The 24,725-nt window shown below is 34.9% G+C and overlaps 1 protein-coding gene across 1 annotated transcript in view; it reads left to right on the forward strand.

Annotated features, from left to right (window-relative positions):
- The window catches only part of ARHGAP5 (Rho GTPase activating protein 5), a 44,717-nt gene extending 20,911 nt beyond the window's left edge, over positions 1-23,806 (forward strand). Inside the window, exons 4-8 of the mRNA XM_054275627.1 lie at positions 3,200-3,347; positions 15,303-15,380; positions 16,325-16,456; positions 18,007-18,112; positions 22,389-23,806. Coding sequence (XP_054131602.1) covers positions 3,200-3,347; positions 15,303-15,380; positions 16,325-16,456; positions 18,007-18,112; positions 22,389-22,719 — 795 coding nt within the window. The 3' untranslated portion in view covers positions 22,720-23,806. The remainder of the gene's footprint in view (positions 1-3,199; positions 3,348-15,302; positions 15,381-16,324; positions 16,457-18,006; positions 18,113-22,388) is intronic.
- The last annotated feature ends 919 nt before the right edge of the window (positions 23,807-24,725 follow it).

Below are 24,725 nucleotides of genomic sequence, written 5' to 3' on the forward strand. Positions count from 1 at the left end.
TTCTTCTTTAATAAATAAATAATTAATGGATATTCTGGTGGGATGGTAATGAGAGAAAAAAAAGCCTGTCTTGAACAGAAGGCTTGCTAAAGTAAGCAGCTCATCCATAAAGAGGCTTGATAGGATTTTGGCAGTTTTTAGTTTTCTAGATTAATTTTAAAAGGTTGTATTTATGTGTGTTGTCCTCTCAAAACTCACAGCTGGCTGAAGCCTTAGCCTAGTTTCTCTCTAGATGATGAGTACTGCTTAGCTGATTCCCTAGTTCCTGTGGTCAAGAGGGTTAAGCTTAGTATTCTTTATATTTGTATTTTTAATGTTAATGTTCTTTGTAATAATATTTCTGGTTTTGAAATCAAGACTTGGATACTGTACCATGCTAGAGTAAATGTTTTTATGTTTACCTTGTCTTACATTAAGAGGACTTTAGGTAATCTTTTGCAACATGTATTTTGGTGATTGAAGTACTGCAAAAGAAAGCAGTTTTGCAAGTAAATGCAATGCAAGGCAAGTGTGGGATTCTCAGAGTTAAAATGCTTTCCTGCCACAATATATAAGGATCAGTTGGAGGTTTGGCGTTAACCTCTGTTAGGGTATGAAGAGCAGCTGTCTTTGGCAAGGAGCAAGTGATGAAACCCATGCTGAAAGCTCAACATAAGTGCAGCAATCAATTATACAAAGCCCCACAGATCTCTAGGAAAACTAGGGATTTCAACTTTATGGTCTTGGGCTTGTGTTTTAATTACTAGCATGAAAACAGTGGCATGTGAACAAGGAGCTTTTTGCTAGGCTTAAGTAACAAAACTTTGTGCTGGTTCTTGTCTTCTTTAACTTGGTGCCTATTAGTCCATTTTTCTGATGATGTAGAAGAAGCATAAAAGTTGGTTTTGGCTGTGCCTGGATTGGTACTTGCTGCATGCAGTATTACGTGACTGCTGCATTGGAAGGCGTAGGTGTGTTGGGGGAATGATTGAACTAAAAATACCTGGGGCAAAATCATGATCTCTCTGCCAAAATCTAGGAATTTTAAAATTTTAAAGTAAGTTCACCTTACTCAGGTGCTGTTTAACTAAATTAATAATTTAATGTTTAACAGTTTCTGTTTATTGTTTCATTAGAGATCTTTTTAAAGTTAATTTTACACAGAAAAAATTATGGTAAGTCATTGTCTTGACTAGCAAATCTAAAAGTTCCATTCTGTGTCTGATGGATCAGAAAAAATGCTATTTTCTCAGAGTGGGGAACAGAGATAAAAAAGCTTTCACTGAGACTTACTTTTGTTAGCAATAAAACCCATATTTTTTTCCCTGAAGTCAGTTGCTCTTTAGGTAAAATCAGGTCTTTAGCACAGAACACCTTTTTGTTCAGAACAGGTTTTCCACTTAAGCAATCTAGACTTAGGAAAGTATGGAAGTCTAAAATCCGGAAAGAGCATGTTGTTTTTTCTTAAAGCCTTAAAATTTTACTTTTGATTTGTAGAAGTATTTTTTTTTGAAGATCATGTAAATAGTGTTATTTGTGGGAGGATTTGATTTATGCTGTCAGTGGAGAGTTTATGCACTCACACACCCTAAAAGAAAGGAGAATAATGAGAGAGAGATATTTTAATAAATATTGGACAGGAGAGATACAAAATACATAATGATAGATAATGAGAAATAGCTGATAAATTTACTGTTGTAACTGTCTGGTGAAATTGTAGTTTCAAGATTTTGAAATAGTTTTGCAGTGGTCATCTCTTCTACTCTGCCTTTAGATCAGTTTGCAAAGGATGTCAGGGTTGGGATTTTCTCTTTCCTTTTTCTCTTTATTCTTTCATTCTTTATGCTTCATTAAGTTCTTTAGAAAAAAAAAATCTCACTTTCCAAATTAGGGATTAAACTGTATTCAGTTAAAGAGTTCATCTGAGAAGCCTTTTTCATTTCTGTGTGCATAATACCAAATATGATATGGCATTCCCTTGCAACCTGTCTTCTAAAAGCAGGCCAAGCATTAGAAAAGAGCATTCTTTACTCTAATTTTGTAGCTGTGTCCAATATTTCATACCATTTCCAGGTATTCTACACAGATAATATTTGTAATTTTCATAAATTTCTGTAGAGTCAGCTTATAATTCCATTTACCCAACTGCTTTCCAAGAGACACACAGAGCCTTTTCTGTCTTGTTGATCTTAGCTATACAGTCTTGAGTATATCTTGCTTTGTTTATTCTGTGGTGGTGCAGATGTGTACTGAACACCTTGGGAAAAAGAAATTGAATTGTTTTTCCTTTCTTTTCTGCCTTCATATATGTGTCTAAAATGATCTGACATTATCATTTGACAAAGATGTTTTCACTGAAATTTACATGTTTAGCTTCAGCTTGGCCCTTTCAGCTGTTGCCCATCTGAACTGGATGCTACCTAAATAAATATTTTTGATGTAATTTATATTTTCATCACTATTCAGGCATGAATTATGATATCTGATACAATACAATTCTTGTAGTCATCCAAGGCTGATTTATCAGTTCCACTGATAAAAGTCCTTCTCAGTGGAAAAAAAAATAAAACCGGGAAAATTCTGTATCAAACTCACCGTCTTAGATTTGATTGTGTGCAAACCTCCTGTTGGCTGAAATCCTGTGCCTGTTACAAAGCATTCATGCTTACTGTGAGTGCTGCAACTTTAGCTTCAAGGCTTTATTGCTTGTTAGTCGTTCTCCATGATCATGTTTCTTGTGCAGTTGCAATATAAAGATTATTTAGTATCTTTAATTATATGCAGAAGACACCAACTTTGTTTTGGTGAATGACACCGGAGTTTTACCCTTGCAATTTCTGAAGAGGTGTGGTTCAGGTGTGGTTCCTGTGAGCAGTGCTGAGACTCTAAACAAATCACAGCACTCTAAACAAGTGCTGTCTTTACTTCTCTTCCTGTAATACTTTCAGCTACTGGTATATTGGTTATTCCTGTTCCTAAGGTAATGCAAAAAGGATCAAAACTTATAGAAGTTCAGTGCTTTTTATCTAATGTATAATTACTTTATAGTTAAGTACTTCGTAATTTTAAAAGTACATTTAATTTTTATTCATTCAGTTTGCTGTTGAGGAATTTTAATGTCTGATAGATGTATGATATGGTTGTGTTTACTGACTGATTGAAATATGAGTTGGTTAAAATTTTGCTTGAATATTACTTAAATAACTCTGTTTTATTGTAGCCGAAAAAGAAAACTAAGACATTCAATCCTCCAATCCGTAGAAACTGGGAAAGTAATTACTTTGGGATGCCCCTACAGGATTTGGTTACACCTGAGAAACCCATACCTCTGTTTGTTGAAAAATGTGTGCAATTCATTGAAGATACAGGTAAGATAGGAGGACTGTTAGAGGAAAGACTTTCCCATTTTGCATAATGAGTAATACCTCTCCGTTTCTGTTTTAAAGTACTTTGAGAATTTTATCCTAGAAATAAATAATTGTGGGCTAGGCACATTTAAAAAGTAGAATGTGTTTTCTAAATTTTATATGTAATATGTGATGGTTTTTTGACTTTATTTATACAAATACTTTAATACCTTTCGACAAATGTCTGAGGTTTAACATGTTCCCTGTAATTAATGAAACTTACATCACTTTCTAGTGCCAAATGATGTTTAACCTCAGGGCAGTCCAGTCTTACATGTCTCACTGTTGCCACTGTGTTTTATTTAATGTATTTAAAAGCTCTGAAATCTGCCTTTTGCAGTTATAGAAAATAGGTGTTTGAAATGGTTTTTGACTTGGTATTTTTAGTCTGCTTGCTTTCTTGATTTTGAAGGTAAACTTGGTTTTGCATTTTAACTTGTTGCAGAGACAGAAAAACTTATTTTCTAAATACTGTGTAATACTCCATGAAAAATGTTAATTTATTGAAGATGTAATTTCCCTGTTTATTGTAAAATGTTAACATATATATGTGTTTACACTAGAGTGAAATTTCACAGTATAGTTTTCTCTCTCTTTTATCTCCCTGGCTTTCTGGTTGTGTGTTTGTCCATGCTTTCAGCCTATTTAGTGTGTGACCGTGGGGCAAGTAGGACGATTTTGCTGGTCAAACAGAAGACTACAGTTAGGAGTGGGGACTTGTTTTGAGGTTTGGGAGTATCCGTGGTTGGGTTTTGTTTGGGGTTTTGGGGGTTTGTTTGTTTGTTTTAAAAGATTGCAAGCACTAGTTTTCAGCTAGTGTATAGATCCTGCTCGCTCTGAAGTTTTATAAATTCCATATTGCTGTATTTGAAGCAAGTGACAGTGTGACTGAACTGAAGCATGTGCAGGACCATCTTTTGATGTGTGTCTGGAATGAGAATATTGTTTATTGCAAAGTAAAACAGCATCTTTTTTCCAAATTTGTTTATATCTCTAATACAATTTTGACTGTAAGATGAGAGTAGCAGTTTTAGCAAGAAAAAATCTAAAGGGTTTTCTTTCTTACAGTAAAATTCAATTTTGTTGCCATCTGTAAGAATAGTGTTTCCAAAATAACTACCATAGGTGGTAAGCTTCATAGCTGTTTTTGAATACTTACATAATGCATTATTGCAATAAAGAATTAGGTGAAACCTCAGGCACTGATCTCTTTGGAGTCAGAGCTATTAGTACAGATCTGTCTTTAACCTTTACTTTCTCTGCATTAAAGGTAAGAGCTATATTTTCTGCCCTGCTACTTTTGCTTTTTCTACCTCATCCACTTAAAAATGGGAAGGGAGGAAGAAGAGCAAGGACTAATAGAGTGGCATAGGCAGTTAAATATATATATATATATGTGTATATATATATGTGCGTGTATATATATATATATATATATATATGTATGTATGTTGTGTTTGCTGGTTTTTGTAGCAAAAAAGGCCCCAACCCAAGTCAAACTAGCATCATTTATAGGTGGGTCACTGACACTGGTGTTCTTTAAAAGTGGATACGTACAGCTACTATGCATAGCTATATAAAACAGATATTGACTGATATTTAATTTCAAGAGTTTGTAAAATCTAGCAATAACTTAGTTTGAACATGTTCCACTTCTTAAGAATAATTTCAAACAATGAAAGTATTCTTGTAAGTCCACTTCTAGAAGTTTTATTTGCTTAAAAATATTGTTGTCTTCGTGAAGAACTTTCAAAAAAAAGTATTTCTCCCAAAGAATTTTCACCAGCTTGTGGGGCAAGAGGGAGAACTATAATAGTGTGAGAACATTATTTGTTCCCTTTTTTCGTTGTAATCGTCAAACCATGCAAACAGACAAAACATTTTGTACGTCTGTTCTCTTCTCATGACCTGTCTTGGGAAAATAAGATGTTGGGTTAAACTGCTATATGTTCACCTCAGAAGGGGTGAGTCAGAAGGCACAACTTTTCCGTTGGCTGGGTTATGTTAGCTCATCCTGGAATGCTACTGTACACCTGGAGAGTTTTAATTCTGGCCATGAACGTCAGCCCGACTAACGTGATGCCACTAGTTGTCTTCCTAGTTTTGTTAAACATGTAGAACAAAACCTCTGCTTTTGATCTGTACTAGAATTTTCTTTCTCCTCTTTTTTTCTACTCTGGATTGTGTGTAAGTAGCTTTGGTGTTGTTTTCAGCTTCCATACTTGGCTGTGAGAGTTCTATTTCTGGTGTGTATTATTTTTATATTGAATTAATATGCTGTAGGTATTTGAGTTTCAAGCTGGGTTCTCATAGAATGTATTTGTTGCCTTTGAGAGAAAAGAATGTTCACTTGCATTGCCTTCAAATCCTGTACTGAGATACAGTCACATCATTGACTTTGTGACTGTCTGAGAAAATTCTACAAATACGGTGTTGGGGATTATCAGCCTGCACAAGGCAAGTCAGGGGCTATTGGCTGCAGCTGGAGTTGAGAGTGGCACCATTCCTGTATGACAAAGTGCTTGGCCCTGGGGAGTCATTCAGCACTCGTCTGTCTCATAGCAGTCAGTCTGCTGTCAGTGTCAACTGCACTGAATACCACTGTTTATTATCACCGTCTTCCTAATCAAGAAGTGCAGTCGTTTCCAACTCAGCTAATCTGGTTATTTCTCTTACAGAGGATATAATTGTTTAGTGTTTCCTCATCAGGTACTTTCATGGGGTTCAGCTCCTTCCTATGTAATTTAGATTGTGGCTAAATTTGTGATTAATCTCGACTTGAAAGGCTAATCTTAATTTTTAATGTTTTCTGTTTCTGTCTCATGAAATTATACAAGGATATGCTTTGTACCTTCTCATCTAAATTTTGACTGAGGCTAGAAAGTACACAGTGAAGAACAGTTTTCTCTATTTCAGATGCCTAGATGGGACAATAGTACATTAAAATGTTTTTGAAGATTCTTGCTCCACCATAAACCTTAAAAAATTGAGCACATGCAGAAAATACTATCAGATTTTTGTTTTACCATAATGTTCTGGAAACATCCTCACCAAAAAAAAAAGTGTGTGTCAGTAGAAGAGGGACAGTTTGGAAAAACTAAAGAAAATTCAGGAGCTTAAATTTGTAGCCTTTTAGAAATCAACAGATTTTTTTTCTTCTGAAGGAGCCATGTTGTTCCTGTCAAGGTAAAGGGTGATGTGGTAAAGATAAGGGGTCCTAAGTCTATGCATATAAGTGAAGGTTATTGTCTCTCTTCCTCTTTAGTATTTTTCAACAAAAAGCTTTATTCTAAACTGGTTTAACTTTATGGAGCCAACCAATTAGTTCTTGAAACATAATACAGAGCTTGAATCCCCTTGTAATCTTTTTGGTAGTATTGGAAGCAGAAACTGGGGGGCAATTAACTCAGGTTAATACCTGAGTAGATGTGAAGCTGGTAAGCTGTAAATGTGTTTTAGAACCTCCATTTCACAGCCACTTGCACTGTCACTGCTACTGGGAGTGTGAAGCAGCAAGAGCACATAATACTTGGTTTTGTTGGAATCTATTAATTAAAAACAAATCACAATACCATGTGAGAACATTTTAAATTTTATACTACTGTCACTTCTGGATGAGAAAGGAGGAAAGATTTGCTAAATATTGTAAACAAGCTTTGCTTCTGTGTTTCTACATTGTCCACAATTATAGGAAAGCCTTTTTTCTATGCAAGCCTTTAATTTTTGAATTCATTGTAATTATAGCAGGACGAGTAATATTTTGGTTGGTTGTCAGAGCTCTTTCTTGGTTCACTGAACAATATTATCAAAAGATTTTTCCTTTCAGATAAATAACTTGCCAGTGATGAATTACCAAGTTTTCCACTAAATATCTTGGTATAAATATGTAATGTTTTCAAAAAATCTGATTTTTGGTAAACATATTGTGGTCTTATCTGTAACCTTTTACAGACTACTTGAGCACTTTCCTGTCACTAGTAACATGTATGATATTTGTGTGCTTTTACTTCTGTCACATCCTTTGCAAATTGGTTTGTAACTTGCCCATGAGGACACTATTTGAATTGATTCTCATTGGTAGCTATTTTTGGTTATGGGCTTCTGAAATAGTATTTTGATTGTATAGGTGTTCTGGTCTGCTTTTTGCTTTCTCCTGATGGACTGAAGAGAACTTCATTTTGTTGCATCATTTGAAATGAATTTTTAAAATATATTGGGTTTTGGTAAAGCGGGTTTATGGAAAGGTACTTAGCAGGGAAACTTTGATTTTTAAGAAAATTGCAGTGGCTGTTTTTATATACAAGTAATGGTGCTATGCTAAGATGTACTAGAAAAAAAGATTACCTGCTGTTTTTAAATAAGAAAATCCAATGTAGACCGTTACCTTTTTTTCAAAATACGTGTAGCAGAATTGAGATACTTTTTGAAGTATGCTCTATGAATTGCATGAGTTGTGTATTTCTCTAAGAACTATCATGGAGAGAATAAGGTTGATATTCAGTAGTCTGACAGAGAGGAACAGATTTCTGGAGGGTAATTTAATGTCTTCAACAAAATGTTGATATGGTTTGAATTTTCTTTTGCAGTATAATGGAAAAAATATTTATTGAATGTCCAATTTTAAGTGTGAAAAGTGTACATATTTATGTCAACTTTGTAGCTTGAGTGTTTTGTTGGTAATGTTTTTATGCTGTTACACACACTTCAGATTTAGTGATGAGCTATTCCATGGACTGTTTGTGTACTAGTCAACACCTACTGTTATTGATTTTTAAGCTTTCCCAAACTTAAAATAATTCAGGTAAGATGACTTATGCTAACTGATACTCTTAGCGTATCAGGGTTTTTTGTTATTTTAGTAATTTTTTGTGTTTTGCATTTACTTTTTGTATTTGTTCATGCATTGATGAGAAGTTTGACACAGATTATATTTCATTCTGTTTTACCAAGGAAGGAGACATCAAATTAACATTGCAAATACTAGTAGTTTTGCCATTGAGTACATACAGTTCTTGATGATATTCAACTTTAATATCAGTATTTTAATGCTTTTTTTCCTCTGAGCTTTCAAATGTTTTTAATTTTTTATAGAATATTGCTATCCATGTACTTCATTGACCAGATTATAAATTTTAGATTCCATACTTCATAGAAAACTGATAACATTAATGGAGTGTTAATTGTACATTAAATAATTTAGCAAAGAGATGCTTATTATAATAATTTGGGTTTTAATAATTCAGTTACTCAGTTGTGAGACAAGGAATGGAATAAAGACGTGGGAAGGAATTCGACAGAGCTAAATGTTGCTATCTCACATAGTTCCTATGGAGAGATCTAAGAGAAATTAAAAATTGTGTACTTGGTATACGTATAATAATTGCTGCTTTTGATATTGAGACTATTTTTGTAATGCTGGGAAATTTACAGTTTTGGAGGTAATTCAAGTAAAAGAATATTGCCTTCTTCGAATTTCCTTCAAACCTAGCTTACACCATGGTCTTTTATGCTGAATCTCCTGTGAGGCCAGATTTTTACATTGGCAGTATAGATAAGGCAAAGTTTCTCTCCAGAGAATGAGGTTTGCTAGAAATAGGTAAAGAAAATGAGTCAGCAGTGCTTGTTGTGGTAAAGAAGTCAGGTTCGTCATTGAGATATATTCCTAGTAGCTGGAAAATTGAGAAATTCAAGATTGATTGCCTCCCCTTTTATTCGAGGGGCTTGGGAGAGCTGGAGGGCTTTAGGAACCTGCTGTGTTGGACAGAGAGAACAGACCTGGACACCCCCTTGGCCTGGTGTATGAGTTTCTGTCACTTTTTGTTTTGGGCGCTTGTCAGATATCTCTGAATCAGTGGAATTCACTGTTCTGAAAAGCTGTATCTGCAAAAATGGTAAAAGTTCTGCTATGTAGTATTACAGCTGCTAAGGTAAGAATCAAATATGTGCCAAAACAAGTGCAAGGCAGGGAGCAGGAGCAAGGAGGGAAGGAGGGAGTGATTGGTGAGGGGGGGAGTGAGACCATCGTTTTCAGTCATACTGCTCAGTGAAGTTGACTCAACTGCCCATGAAGCTTTATGTTTAGCAAAAACTGCACACAGGCCATGACTCTTACTTGTGATTGTGGTTTAAATAGCTCTACAACACATTTTGTACCCTCATCAAGTTGGTCAGTGATTCCAGAGTGGGTGGTGTGGTTAATGTATTTAAGACCAGGGCTTCTGCTGAAGGGAACATAGACAAGCTGGAGGAATGGGATAGTAGGAACTGAAGGAATTCAGTGAGGACAAAGCCAGGCCATTCAACTAGAATTGCAAGGACTAAACCCCTGTAGTAGTAGATGCTGAGCACTTGACTGGGTCCATGTCAGTGCTAATGAAAAGGATGTTGTGGTTGTGGTGGAGAATAGGCGATCATGCCTTCTGTATTGGATTTTCCCAGTAGAAGGGGCAGGCACTACAGCAGTAGAAGCAGGTACTAATTTTTGCTCTACACCCACTCGTTGGACGTCATCTGAAATGCTGCAAGAAGTGTGTTGACAAACTTGAGTCTAGCAAAGGGGGTCAGGGGCTGGAGTTCCTAATATGTGGGTTTATTCAGCTTGGAGAGGAAGAGGTTGAGGAGGTACCAGAGGAGGCTTCCCATACCTATGAAGAGATTACTGAAAAGGTGCAGCCACGCTGAAGAACTGAAGTACAATGTCATTAACATAGGAGGTTCTGAGTAGAAAGAAAGGGAATACTTTTGCTCTGAAGTTGATTAAAACACTGGTTCAGGTTATCCAGAGAGATTGTGGGGTAAATTGGAGATATTAAAGGGAAGTTTAGATAAGCACCCAAATCTGATTTCAGTGTTGACTGTTATTTGAGCAGAAGGTTGCACTAGATCTCCTGAGAATTCCTTCTGTGATCACTTCAAAATTGGCATAGAATAGGTTTCAGTAGTTAGGAGACTGTACACCCGTCTGTGTTTGTAACTTTGGAATTAATCAACAGAGAGGAAACAAACTCAAGAGGGTAAAACAGGCATCAGTCATTTCTCCTAATGGAAGACTGACTACCAGACAAGGGAGGAGCACATGCATTAATTTAGTAGTGTGAGAGAATTACTGAAAACTGTAAACAAATATGTTTTGAAATACTCATAAAACACATGTTGTGCATTTGAGTTGTATTGCTAATGAGGTATCTGTTCAAAGGAAACATAATGAGAATTATATAAAGAATTCCTAAACGACTCAGGTAGGACCAAGGTGCCAGGGTATGTACGATAGTTATCCTGCTCCCTCAGCATTCTCCAGACCCAAAGTGACCAAAGAGCTATATGCCTGGAAAACTACAATGCTTCTGTTGTCACCCATTTCTAATGAAGCCAAGAATGCACCTACCTTCTCTTAGGCATTTTCATAGTGTCATATTAATTGTAGTCTTGTATTCTTTCTTTGAAATGGGTAGGCCTTAAAATATGGGCTTGAGTGACACTTCATGAAATGGTCGAGACCTTGTTTAATAATCAGTTAGTGTAAATTATAGTAATGTTAATTCAGCTTTGGAGAGCTTCCTATTATAAGGGTCTTTCTAAAAGGACTGCTTATTTCCTTCCACTGCTTGTTGTTTATTGAACATTTCAATATGCTTTAAATTATTTTATTACAAGAAACAGGAAACACCAAAATTTTAAATTATTTTATTACAAGAAACAGGAAACCAAACTTATTTTTGGTTCTGGATTTCACTGTGTAAATTGAATGTCATGGGACTTTAAATGTCAGTGTTGATGAGGACACATTAAATGTGTTTTATGTAAGTAAAGTTAGTGTGAGATTCTTACTTAGAGATTGGCTTCTTTGCTCAGTAATTGTATGCATTCTAGGTGTACATAGAAATTACTGTTTGGATCAGTAAATTGGCAGTTCCTGTAGTCTTGTGTTGTAGGTGGGAGTTGAAAAGAGGTACACTAGATCAGTCTGTGGAATAAAATTAGAGAAATACACAGATCGCCAAATTTACAAACCTAAGTGTGGGAATGATAGTCTCACCTGTTGTAGTGGAGAATGAGTCCTGAGAAGTTCCATTGGCCACTGTAGAGGAAGGAATTGAACTGGGAGAGATGGACTTACTGTGATTGTGGCGTGTATTCAGAAACACAGACTGAACATGATAGGAACCTGGCTGTGGATGTTGTTAGCAGACACTCTGACTTTTCAGCAGTCTAAATGTTAGTATAGCTGTTGTCACTTGGGAAGAGACTTTGAAATCATCATAGACAGCTCTCCAAAAACTTAAACTGTCTGTACTTGTTGTCAGGCAAGAAAAAAAAATAGAGTAAATGTTCTGGAGGGAGAAAAATCATGCGATTACGTAATGTGATGCTATATACATAGTTTTGATACTGGTTGCAATTTGGTTCAGCCTTTCTCAGAACAGGATAGAATTGGAAAAGATAATACATATGGGAGTAATTGTAACTCTTGGATAAAGATGCACAAAATTGATTAGCTTAGAACACTTCTCAGGAGGAACAATTACATAAATTTACAAAACCGATGCTGGGAAGATGTAGAGAAGTTACTGCTTCTTGTTGAGTGAAAAAAATTATGCAGACTTCAGGTACTGAGCATAAACTCGTAATGTACATTCTGGAATGCCAGAACTGCATTCACCGTGATATAAAGACCACAAGTACATAACTTGAAGGAGTTGGAGTGAATTAGTGAAGGATAAATCCCCAGGTGGCTCTTACAACACCTTATGCAAAAGCCTACGTAAGCCACCATCTACAGAAAGCTGGGAGCATATACCAAAAAAACATTGCTGGTAGTTTTTTTTTTTCTCTCTTGCCCTTTTTACTCTCCTGAAGCATATACTGCATGGTGTAGTATATGATATGGAAAATAAATACTGTACCAGGTAGACTTTGATCTTCCTTTATGCTGAAGTATGTTCTATGGAGAAACCAAGAGTTGTGGAAATATGTTGGAGCCTAAAAATGGAAGTGTCCTGCAGACTGATTATGTATATAGGTGCAGATCCACCTTGCTGTTTTCTCTGAAATGCTTTGAACCCCATGTGGTGAAGTTCCAGTTAGATGGGATGGAGCCCTGGTCACAACTGGCATCACAAAAGAAGGTGCAAGAGAATTTATTAGGCACTATGAGGTATTTTGAGAAACGAGTAGCCTAGGCAAAGAGGATGTGCACTGTCTTGAAATTAATATAGATTATTGTGATGTCACGTAAGAAGGATCTAGTTATTTAAACCTAGAGGTGTTGTAAAACTAGCAGGACAGAGAAGCAAATAAATCATATTATTCTGATATAGAATATTGCAGCAGCAATTGTGTTTGGTAAGAATATGTTAAAAATGACAACTGGAACAGAACACAAACAGAGTGAGAACATAGAAAAAAGTTATGAAAAATCAAAAGAATGCAGATGAAGGAACCAAATTTTTAAAAAGCTGTCAGAAAAAAAAGACATGTTGAGGGCTCTCTGTCTCTCCCTCTTTTATTATAGATACGTACTATAGATATACAAGGAGTTTAAAAGCTAAAACTAGTGAACTACAGTGTCTGATACTTGATGGAACATCTTGATGTAAGAAGCATTTGAGAGACATGGTTGTGTAATAGAAAGCAACAGAGAATTGGAGCTTTACTTAAATAATACTTTCACACTTCTAGTTTCGTGCTTGCACACAGATTAAGCTTGTCTCCTTCTGTGCCTTAGAGAAAGTGTAATGACAATTGACCAACCATTTCATGAAGCATGACTTTCTAGAACATCCACAAGCAAGAAAAATTTTTCCTTGAGGAATTCAGAAGACAAATTTAGTAGCTTAATCCAGAATTGCAGCGCTTCATTATTTTTGGAAGATGCCTAAATTCAGTAGGCATCTCCTTATTTAACCTGAAGATTTTCTGAAGTACTGTAAATTGTCTTTGTTTCTTAGAACTGTAGTGCAGATAGCACACTAGAGCATGTGTCTCCAAAGCAGCCAATTCAAGTATTTGAGATGTATAAACTCCTACTAGACAGTGACTGGGTCAGACTTCTCAGAAATGCTATTGCAGCACATGCAGTTTCTTTTGTGCTGAGAGATACTGAATAGTAATTGGATAAAACAAAGACTGTCCTGGAGCTGTAGGGTCTCCAACAGAGAATTCTCTCATACTAGACAAAGAGAATCTTGATCAGAGGTTATTCTCATCTACCAGTGGTCTTTTGTATTTATTTACAGCTTTTGGAAGAGGAGTGTAAAGTGTTTCTGGCTGTGATCACATGTAACACATTTGGGATTTTTTTTTGAAGGCAGGTTTGAAACTCCTTTCAAGATGTGGAAGTCACTAAATCATTGAAACCACTTTTTGTTCTGTGCCACCAAATTCTACCTTTTAGTAGTGTTCAAGGTATCAGTGGACAAGGCTCAGGTTTTTTGAAAGGACTATTCAGGTGTATATTTACAAGAGGAAAACCCTTGGCTATGGAATTGGAAAGCTAAATGACGGACATGCGAGTTTATAGAAGAAATGCTTACTAAATAAGCCTTGATGCAGCCAGTGAAGAGACATGTTGAGTTGTTGAGACATTAAGAAGGAAATCAGGAGTTAGAAGAGTCATGTGAAATTGTTAAAAATATCCCAGCTGTATGAACGAGCCTAGTGATTTTTCTTGTACTTTGAACATTTTCGTAGGATTCTTAATGTTTCTTGATAACTTAAAGGACACCTTCAGTGGATTGTAGTGTGACAGAACATATAAGTGTTGATCTGATGATATAAAATGCATTCAGTTCTTGGCCTATGATGGCCAAAGGCCAAGAGATTTCATAAAACTGTGAAACCAGTGAATTTTTAATAAACCCATGTATGTAATGTAGTGTTAAAAAGATCTAGTATATAGATAATTTTGCACTCATAAAGGTAACTTGAATTAAGGAACTTAATTGTTCCTTATTGTTTAAGCAAAATTGTTTATATTGCTCAATAGGTTTAAGTTAAAAACCAAAAATATCTTTGGTAATGGTGTGTTTATCAGGATGGTCTCTTTCATTCTGTGAGTAGCTGTGGGGAAAAAAAGACAGCAATGTGGTAGGAAGCATAATCATTGGAGTGGAGTGTGTGTGTGTGCATAATTAAGGTGGACTGTTCAATGTTTACCTTGAAAGTCTGGTGGCATTACAATGACTCTGTAACGTGTGGTAAAACAAAGTAATAATAGAAGCTTGGGAAACATCTGCTTCCTAACACCTTTCTCCTTTTCCCTCACCCCTTAAAGAAAGACTTGTAAATGATGGGATAATTTACCTTAGATAAGTCAGAAGTGAGGAGAAATGGATTCAAAGTTGATAAAATATAAATGGTAAAAGGGAAAGCATGTTGGAAGATTAAGTTCTTGTCCTATACAGGAGTGTGTTACACCATGATATTAAAAGATCAGGATTCAGTTACAAATGCCTGGGTCTTTTTTACCCTGCAGAGTATTTTTAGTGTGTTGTTGCTTGCCATAATAAATTGTTAAGCCCAAACTGTGAAGACAGTTTTTAAAAACATAAGTGTTGGGGTACCACAGAATTTAGCTTTTTGATTATTAAAAAACGGTGTAAATAACAACAGTCTAATAGAGATCAGTAAGAGAATAATTTTGGCTACATTATTTAACAAATATCTGCATCAGAGTCTTGTTATCCTCCAATGTAATTTTCCTTGATTCATGTTAAATGGAATGATGGACTCAATAGACAACTGACAGTTTGTGTTTTGGTATTCCTATATTGCTGTTATGGTTTATGTGTTAACTTTTTAGGCACTTAAGAAATGTATTCCTACTTTTGATTCTGAATTAGTAGTTATAACTGGTTCTGCTTTGCTTTATAGTATATAAACTTGCTTTTTAATATTTGTTTTTCCTCCTCTTCTAAGGATTATGTACTGAAGGCCTGTACCGTGTTAGTGGGAATAAAACAGATCAAGACAACATTCAAAAGCAATTTGATCAAGGTAATCAGAGATTTTATTATTTAAACCTAAGACAGAGCATGAATTCTCCAAGGATTTATCACAGTGCAATATGAAAGGATTGCACATAGCACTGTGTCCTTAATGGTCTGGTGGGTTGTATTGGTATAGTCCAGGATATTACCAGTGAAGCTCCAAGGATAGGAGGGGAATCTTGTTGCCGTTGGCTTCAATGCTGTTAAAATACTATCTAGCTGGTATTTGAAGGTTTGAAAGAGTTGAAGTGCAGTCTTAGCTGCTCCTTGTGTTAACAGCTCATCAGCCCTGGTATTAAGGCATTCACTCCTGCTTCTTCTGCCCCACAAACAGTAATTCTTTAGTGAAAGCTCTCTTGAATAACATGCATTAACAGTTAAGTCTGAATAATTTCTAATACAGCCTTTGTCATTGTAGAATATAATGAAATGTGATTGCTAGTTTGGACTGTTCACTTTGATGTGTTTATATTTTAAAATGAAAATATTTATTAAAAGTTCTTGAATGTTAATCATGAAGTTGAGTCTGTGAAAAATTGTAAAATATCTCCTAGGTGTTACGGAAAATAAATGTGCTATTTCTTTATGCTTTGCTGTTTAGCAGCATTTTGGGAAATAGAATTTATAACTCCTTACTGGGAAAAATAGATTAATCAGAAGCCAGTTAATGACAAATACAAAATCATTCAAGTCTTCATGGAGAATTAGACAACTTTATTTTTCCGATCTTCTTCTGTTTTGTAATGCTGTCAGATTTTTTTATATTTGATTTTTTGTGGGTTGGTGTGATAGCAGCTTCTCAATAGGTTCACCTTTTCCTTCCTTATTTAATAATCATTTAGCAAAATTTTAGTTTTCAATGTTTTGAATAAATTGTCTTCATAAAGTATTATAAGGAATGATAACAGTAGGTTTTACTTACACTGCTATTTTTTAAATTTTGTTTTGCAGATCATAATATCAGTCTAGAATCAATGGGAGTAACAGTGAATGCTGTGGCTGGGGCTCTGAAAGCTTTTTTTGCAGATCTACCAGATCCATTAGTTCCTTACTCTTTGCATCAAGAGTTGTTAGAAACATCAAGTAAGTAATTAACGACCTTTTCTTGATTTAATTGTGCTATTTCCATTGCCCTTATTGCAATTTTTACTTCATTGTAAGTTGAAAGGACTATCTGCACGGAATAGTTTTTTAAATTCCTTAGACACACATTTTTTTAATATTCTTTAAAATTAGAAGAACTATATATGATGAGAGGAATGTAATACACTTATTTTTCAAAATAAGAAAATTTGATTTGGAGACATCTACTTTTTTCCATTTCTTGTTAAGTGATAAAAATGATGAAAGCTCTTGGAGCAGCTTTGCAGTTGTTAATGGGAAAAACCCCTTGAATTAATGAGTTCTTACATTCAAAGTAGACTTTAAAAATCAGACACCTCTATGGGATATTATGGTAATTCTCTAATTCACTTAGATTTTTTTCAAATTCTTTTGGAACCCTTGTAAAATGCTTAGTTTTGTTTGCCTTTGCCTTACAAACATTTTTCAGACATTGCATAGTATTCCTGTCTTTGAAATGAGTGTCTCCTATTGAAGCACTGGTGTAAGCCTAAGGCTTGGACCTCGACTTGATTCATATATAGCCCATTAGAAATTTTGTATTTTCTGGTTATATCTGTAAATAGCTATTTCTGGTATTACTGCTATGCTTTTCAGGCACATTGTGCTTGTTTAATGTAGTTACTTTGGTTTTATCTTTTCTTAAAAGTGTAATAGTTAAATTCCAGTCAAAACATAAAATAACTTAAAATGTAAGTGTAATTACTGTTTTAAAATGCCATTAATGCTGCTCTAAACTTATATTTGGGATATACTGGACTGTATTTAACATTTTTTCTATGGCATTAGGGTAGATCAAAGTTCTTTTTAGCAATGCAGTCAGGTAATAGAGGGGAACTTATATTCCTTTTTACGATATGAATCATCATTGATTGGAAACATATTCTGCAGAATGTATGGATCCACAGCATTAGTTGCTGGTTTTTTAAAATAAAATTGTTGGTTTATTTCATATTTCTTTCCTACTTGTTGGCTATTTCCTGTTTGAAGCATGAATAATGTCCTTTGGGCCTGTGAAGAATCCCTGTTCTTCTTTAGGCAGCATATTTAAAATAGCTGCACCAGCCCTGTTTGTAATTTTTTTATTATTCAAATAACTGTGAATTTTAAGGATATTCTAACCTCATGTGAATGTCTTTCTGTCACGACATTTTGCAAGCAGAGGGAACTCTAACAAGAAATGACCCTGTCACATTGTAATTCTACAAGCCAGCAGTAAGCTAGTCAAGTAATTATTTGCTGAACAGAGATAAATAATTCTGCTAAAATTCAGAAAAATACTTTTGTGCTTAGTTAAACTTGCAGTGGGTGTACTTATTAGTGTCCTTAGAGTAACCAGGACAAATAGTATAATAAAAAAGCTACTCTATGGAAATAGGAATTTTATTAACTATTTTCTCACTTGATATTTCTCTGTGGGTTACCTGTACCATTTTACTAGGAAAGATTTAGCAACACTTGATTCAGTATATATTTCTAGATGTGTCAGAAAATGTCACTTATTTCTGTAGAAATCATGGATAAGACAGAACGGCTACACGAGCTAAAAGAGATTGTGAAGAAATTCCACCCAGTGAACTATGATGTCTTCAGATACATAATAACACATCTAAACAGGTTTAGTATTTTTCAATTTTCTTTAAGTTGTAACAGTTGCAAAAAAGATGGTCTTTTTGACAAGGAATTATCTACTAGAATTGAAAATGCTGGAAAAGAAATGACGAGTTACAGTTGATTATTAAAGCCTTATAGGTTTGTTTCTCACATATTTTTGACATATATTTATCTGGCATCATTGCTACTATAAAGTTATAAGAATGCTGTACATAATAAAAGCTTGAAAGAATGACTTCACCTAATAATAACTCTGCACCTAATTATAACTATTACAGACCCTCTCCCCCAGGAAGTAATAGCTATTAACATTATAAACTAATCTAGGTTTAAGGAATTTGAATCATTAGGCCTAAATACCCTCTTCCCCTCTCCCCCTTTCCCCCTCCTGCCAAAACAGGGCTAGCTTAAATCAAAATCTATAATATAAAGCCCAAACCCTGTGCTGAATAGTTAAATGTAGAACAAAGCTGTAAGTAACAGTAAATTGGTTACACTTGCTTCTTAAATTTTGCTTCTTGCACGAAATTTAATGTTTTTATATTTAAAAGTTATTTCCATATTTACTTTAAAATAGTATTAATAGATGTGTATCACATCCTAATCTGTGCCTTGACGTGTAGAATATTGTCATAAAAAAGAGAAAAAGAGCAGCTTACTTGTGCTTCTTATTCAGCTAAAATGAAATTATTCTCTGAAATCCACAGAATGAGATAAAACTATATTATTGTTGTGGTTATAAGGGATCTTTGGAGATTGTTTTGTTCAACCCCATTGCTTTGACAGAGTCAGGTGCAACAGATTGGCCAGGATGATGTCCAGATAGGTTTTCAGTATCTCCAAGAAGTTAGACTCCAATCTCTCAGAACACCATGTTTCAGTGCTCACTCATCCTTACAATAATAAGTGTTTTCTTATGCTAAGATAATTTCCTGTGGATGTTTGTGTCTGTTGCCCTTTGTCCTGTCACTGAGCACCACTCAGAAGAGTCTCAATTCATCTTCTTTATAACCAACGATAAGACTTTCCCTGGCTAAACAATCTTAACATTCTCAGCTTTTCCTCATCTGAGGGATCTTTGATCTCTTAATAATCTTCTTCCTAGTGTCCCTTCATTGGGCTCACTCCTGTGTGTTTAAATGTCTGTTGTGCTAGAGAGTCAGAGCTGGAACCCAGACTCCAGATGTGGCCTTTGGGGTGCTGAGAAGAGGGGAAGGATCAGCTCCCTAGAGCTGCTGGCAGCACTCCTAATGCAGCCTCGGGTGCTGTTGGCTGCTCTTCCACAGGGTTACCTGGCTGACTCCTGCTCAGTCTGTTGTCCATCAGGACTTTCTTCTCTCTCTGTGCAATGTTACTTTTCAGCCCAGCAATTTTGTGTATAAACACAAATATAAGCTTTTCATGACATTTAGTTGTTCTGGACTACTGTTTGTGTGTTTGTGTTTTTGCAGGTATTTGTAAAGATCTAACTGAGCTTGTAGTACAGGGGTAGAAATAAGAACCTTTAACTTTCCTACTTTGCCAACAGGGAGAATGTAGGTACTCTCTATTTGCACTTTTCACAGAATGTGTAAGATTTTGGAATTTAGGTGCCTACTTTTACACTTCTTTCCTTCATATGTTCAGCTTGCTTAACCTTTATAAAGTTGTCCATTTTCCTTGTCAGGGAAATTGGATGAAATTTTCTATTGTACTCTTCTCCAATACAAATTCAGCCCCAAAATAGATAAAACCATATCAGTGAACTGATCCCCACATTACAAAACTTCAGGATGTGCTTGCAAGTATCTTAAAGTAAAACTAAACATCTCAGACTTGACACAGTTATTACTTACCTAAAAACTTCTTCATCAACCTGATAGAAATTTTTGTGGAAGAATGGCAGTCTTGGAACTGTCAAAATCTTCATCTGGTCACCTATTGGTGTAGCACACACAGCTGAATGTACAATGTCAAGTACCTGGATTGCTGCAAGTACAAGAACTAAACATAATTTTATAAATTCCTGAGTAATTCTAATATCTACAAACAAATGAAACATATTAATCATGGAATTTACTGGAGAACATAAGTGATGTAAATGGAACTTTCTGGTCTGGTCCTCGCTCTATTAATGATGCGTGATTTACATTGCAGGTTGCTAGTAATAAAATGATCTTTTCTTAAAGAAAGCTGTCATTTTTTGTCTCATTTGCAGTGTCAGGTAGTTGCATTCCATTCAGCAAGAAATCTGCTGGGATGTAAGCAATTGCATATATAGAAAGAGGTGGATACAGCTATGTACAGAATCTTAAAGGCAACTTGTAGCTAAATTCTTGACGGTATTTATTTTTAAGAGACTAATTTGCAGTAAAATACTGCTGGTATATAATTAAAATGGAAATGTTGTTTGCCAAATGAATTGTTCATTTGATGAGGTAAAGCAGTCTTCTACATGATGAAAGAGCTCTCATCACAAGTTAATGTTTTAGATGCTTTGTTTTTGCATCCTACATAATTACAGTAAAATATGTACTATTGTTGTATATTTAGTAATGATTGGTGATTTATATTGTTTTGGTGTGACCACAAGCACAAGACCTGGTTGTTGAAACAAAAAATACAAGTATTATCCACATAGTATGAGACCAGTATGAGCATTTAATAAATGGAAACAGTGAGATGAATTTTTCTTTAGTGTTATAAACACCTTTCTGAGCATTTCAGGTAATTGTGGTTAATTAACTGTAAGCAGAAGTGAACTTTTAAAACAAGATAGTGTTGTATTGACATCGGACTTTTTGATACTAGTTGTGTTTTATACGCGTTCTTGGGTAACAAGACCTTTTGTACATAAGGATCTCGATGGCATAATATGCTTCTGAGGTCTGGGAAAATACCAGTGGGCAGCTTTTAAAGTCTGATCAGAGAGGGTTTACAGTCTGAAGTTCCTGAGACTTGGCAGTGGAGGAAGTGGGCAGGATCAAGAGAGGCACGTCGTTTTTAATTGTGAGTGAACATGGAAGGTAAATGAGCACTAGCTGAGCACACAGAATAAGATTCTAAAGCAGTTAGAGAAAATTTGGTAGGAGACCAACATACAGGTTTGGTAGGGTTTTGTTTACTCTTAGAAAGTACAAAGGTAAAGTTGAAGCACAGGAGGGGATGCAGTTGATTGTTCATTTTGTTTAATCTGGTTGTGAATGAACCATTTTTGGGGAAAAGGTGCAATGCTGTTTTTTTTCTCACATCTAGTCCTGCATTCCCATTACTTCCTTTATTTAGTCTGATGATTCTGAGGGTACAGCATGTTAATAATAATGCTAAGCAAAATTAAGTTTACATTGATTCTTTGGTCTGTAAATAAATTTAAAATACAAATTTTTTAGCAAAGAGATTATGAATTTTACTGCCACTCAGAAATAGTTTGGTCCAAAGGACATTTGGATACTTAGTCAAAACAGATTGAGAGGCAGTATTTGTATATCTTCACACTATTTTTTATACTTTATCTTTACCATTATACATGCATTGTAAATGAGTGGAAATATTTTCTTATAGTGTTACTTCTAGTGTTTACTATGACTTTCACAGCTCTTTAGTCTATGGACTACAGCCAGCTGTCATAAATTCTTGTGGGCTGCTCTTGTTAATCATCAAAATTCTAACTGACACATTTCTGAAGTTTTATTTTCTGCCTGTTTCTACATGACAATTGTAGCTCCACTATCTTCATGATATCTACTGTAATATAGGAAATGCACGTTCCCAGCTGAATGCAGACCTTAGGTGTTTGCCAGATGTACTAGATGTACTAACACACGATTTTTCATGGATCTCTCAGTAATTGCTTTCAGATAAAATTGTGATGTCAGTTTAGAATACAGAATATTTTAGAAAACAAAATACCCTGGCCCTTTCTAGCCTATTGCTATGGAAAAGATTTTGTTTTTCTGAGTAGGTATTTCCTTGTAGATGATAAATTTGATAACAGGATGGTTTGTTATCCTTTGAAGGTTTTTTGTTTTTGTTTGGTAATAGTATTGCAATAATGAATTTAGATAATAAGTGAAGAACCTGTTTCAGTTTGTTTATTATTGTCAGTTCAAAATACTAGTGGAATGTTGAATTTCTTTCTTGGTTAAAAGCTTAATCAGATTTATATTAGTTAACTATCCAAATCTGGAAATGACATGGTTTCTTTATTTTCCTCTGCATAATCGCATAAAATATTCAAGAATATTTCTACTTGACTGCATACTGGTTTTAACTCACTCTGTGTGTATCATTCTCATTTCAGGGTTAGTCAGCAATATAAGACCAACTATATGACTGCTGATAACTTATCGATTTGTTTCTGGCCTACTTTGATGAGACCCGATTTTGAAAACAGAGAGTTTCTTTCCACCACCAAAATCCACCAATCAGTTATAGAGACCTTCATTCAACAATGTCAGTTTTTCTTTTACAACGGGGAGATTGTAGAAGCACCCAACCCAGTGGCTTGTCAGCCACCACCTTCCAACCCAGTGCAGATGGTGGAACCCATGGTACCCCTGCAGCTGCCGCCCCCGCTGCAGCCCCAGCTGATCCAGTCGCAGTTACCAGCAGACCCTCTGGGCATTATATAGAGATGATGATTGCAGGCAGCCTGGTGCTGGACAGTAGAGACAAGCTATAGACATGCATGTTTCAGGATACAGTAATGTACTTCATATTTATGGAAAATAATTCCCATCCAGCTGATTGGACATCTTTTTTGTTATATCCCGTACTGTGTTCCTCATTTGTACACGCTGCAGATAAAAACTATGTGATAAGCATGACTGGAGAGGTTTAATTTTTAAAAGCAAAAATAGCTATAAAGTACAAAGCTGCTGCTGCATGATACCTTATTGCAATCACTATATCATTCCTGTGACGGTTTGTCACAATATATTGTGAATAAAAATTTTTCTATAGAAATTAAATGATTTAAAAAAATTACATTTATGAAACATTCAGTGCTTACAGCCTGCTTTATGGCTGGTTTTTGTTATTTAACATGCTATTTTTGGCAATTTTCTTCACATTCAAGCATTCTGTGTAAACAACTAAAGCCCAGCTATAGTTTATTTTGTAATCTCCTGGCTACTTATGTGACTTTATGCTTAGGGTGGTTTATGGAAGAATGCAAAATGCACTGTTGAGAATTTTACGATCCCTCACCATCCATCTTTACATATAAGTAAACCTGTGGACAGTTTAAGGGTGGGTGAACTTGCTTATTATTTCTTACAGCACAATACCAAGGACATGCTTGTTGTAAAAGTGAGTTTCAAATATTGTACAAAAATTTTGATGTTGCCTACTTATTTCTTTATGTTCCATTACTGAACTAAACATTTTGTAAAACTGTTAATTCTGTAAACAGCTGCATGTTTAAAAGATCATTGATGGTCTTGTAAACTTAATCTAATATATTTTAGATATTTTAATTTTTCCCTCTTGGGAATACATGTAGTGTTTAGAAAATAGTTCATGACATTTTCATATAAGGTTATATAACTTTTCATACATAAACATGACTTTTGTTGTAGTAAAATTCTCTAAACCAAACAATGTTTTAATCTAGGACTTCAATTAATCTATTCTTTAAATCTATTTTTATGTGACCCTCTAAAGATATACAAAAATGCATTGCTAATACATGGCAATAAATACTTTGGGTACTGACAATTAACCTCTTTGGAGTGTGTATATATAAAATCACATAAAATTGTATTCATATTTTTTTCCTGTGGTATGTTGTACTAAAATTTCAAATGACTTTTTTTTTTTTCACCGTATTTTTAAATTATCTTTTTTTCATTTATTTTACTTTTATATTGGTACAAATTTTGCTGTAAAAGAATGCTGCTTAATTTAAACAAATCTTTTTGGTTAAATATTTTGATAGTGGTAAAATAGAAGGTTACAAATTGTAGCAAAGGGGAGACCATAGATAAACACTACCTGTGAGACTTTTCATAGCAGCTTTTTTCTTTCATGCTCAAAATGTACCTTTTTAGGTCTGCAAAGAAGAAAGTTTTGGCTCATTCAGCTGCTAGAATGTTTTGTGTAGTTTAAAAACAAAGCTTTATGATGGTCACTGTTGTAATCTTCACTTATAACAAGATTTAAGATCGTCTTGTATGTACTATAGTAAATAGATGATTTTGAGAATTAAGGCTTTTATTAAGAGATTGATTTGCTCCATTTTCCCAAAATAAAAATTGCCTTTCCCACTTATGTCCTAGGTATTGTACTTCTACTGACTTGGATTATCATTCTAGATTACTAAGATACCATAAACCTGGCTGCTCTTTGAAGTACATGTATATTATAAATTATCTTGATATCGTGTTATATTCTTGCAAGTAATTATCTTTTTTAAGAAAACAAACAAAAAAGAAAAGTCGACCCTATTCCTGCTGCAAAGCACACAGGAACGAATAGTACAATAAAGTCTGTCCTGTAAATTGTAGTATTCCTAACTTGTTCTACTTTACCTGTTGTCTATCTAGCTTTTATTTATAGTTTTCAGTCTAATCTTGGCATGTTTAGCAAAGAAAATGAAACTTCAAGAGTTTTATAAACTATTTCTAGGTTGCTAAAG

Source organism: Melozone crissalis, unplaced genomic scaffold (assembly GCF_028551555.1).
Source record: "Melozone crissalis strain CALT ecotype California unplaced genomic scaffold, PUWL_Pcris_2 ptg000018l_1, whole genome shotgun sequence".
NCBI classification, from domain to species: domain Eukaryota; kingdom Metazoa; phylum Chordata; class Aves; order Passeriformes; family Passerellidae; genus Melozone; species Melozone crissalis.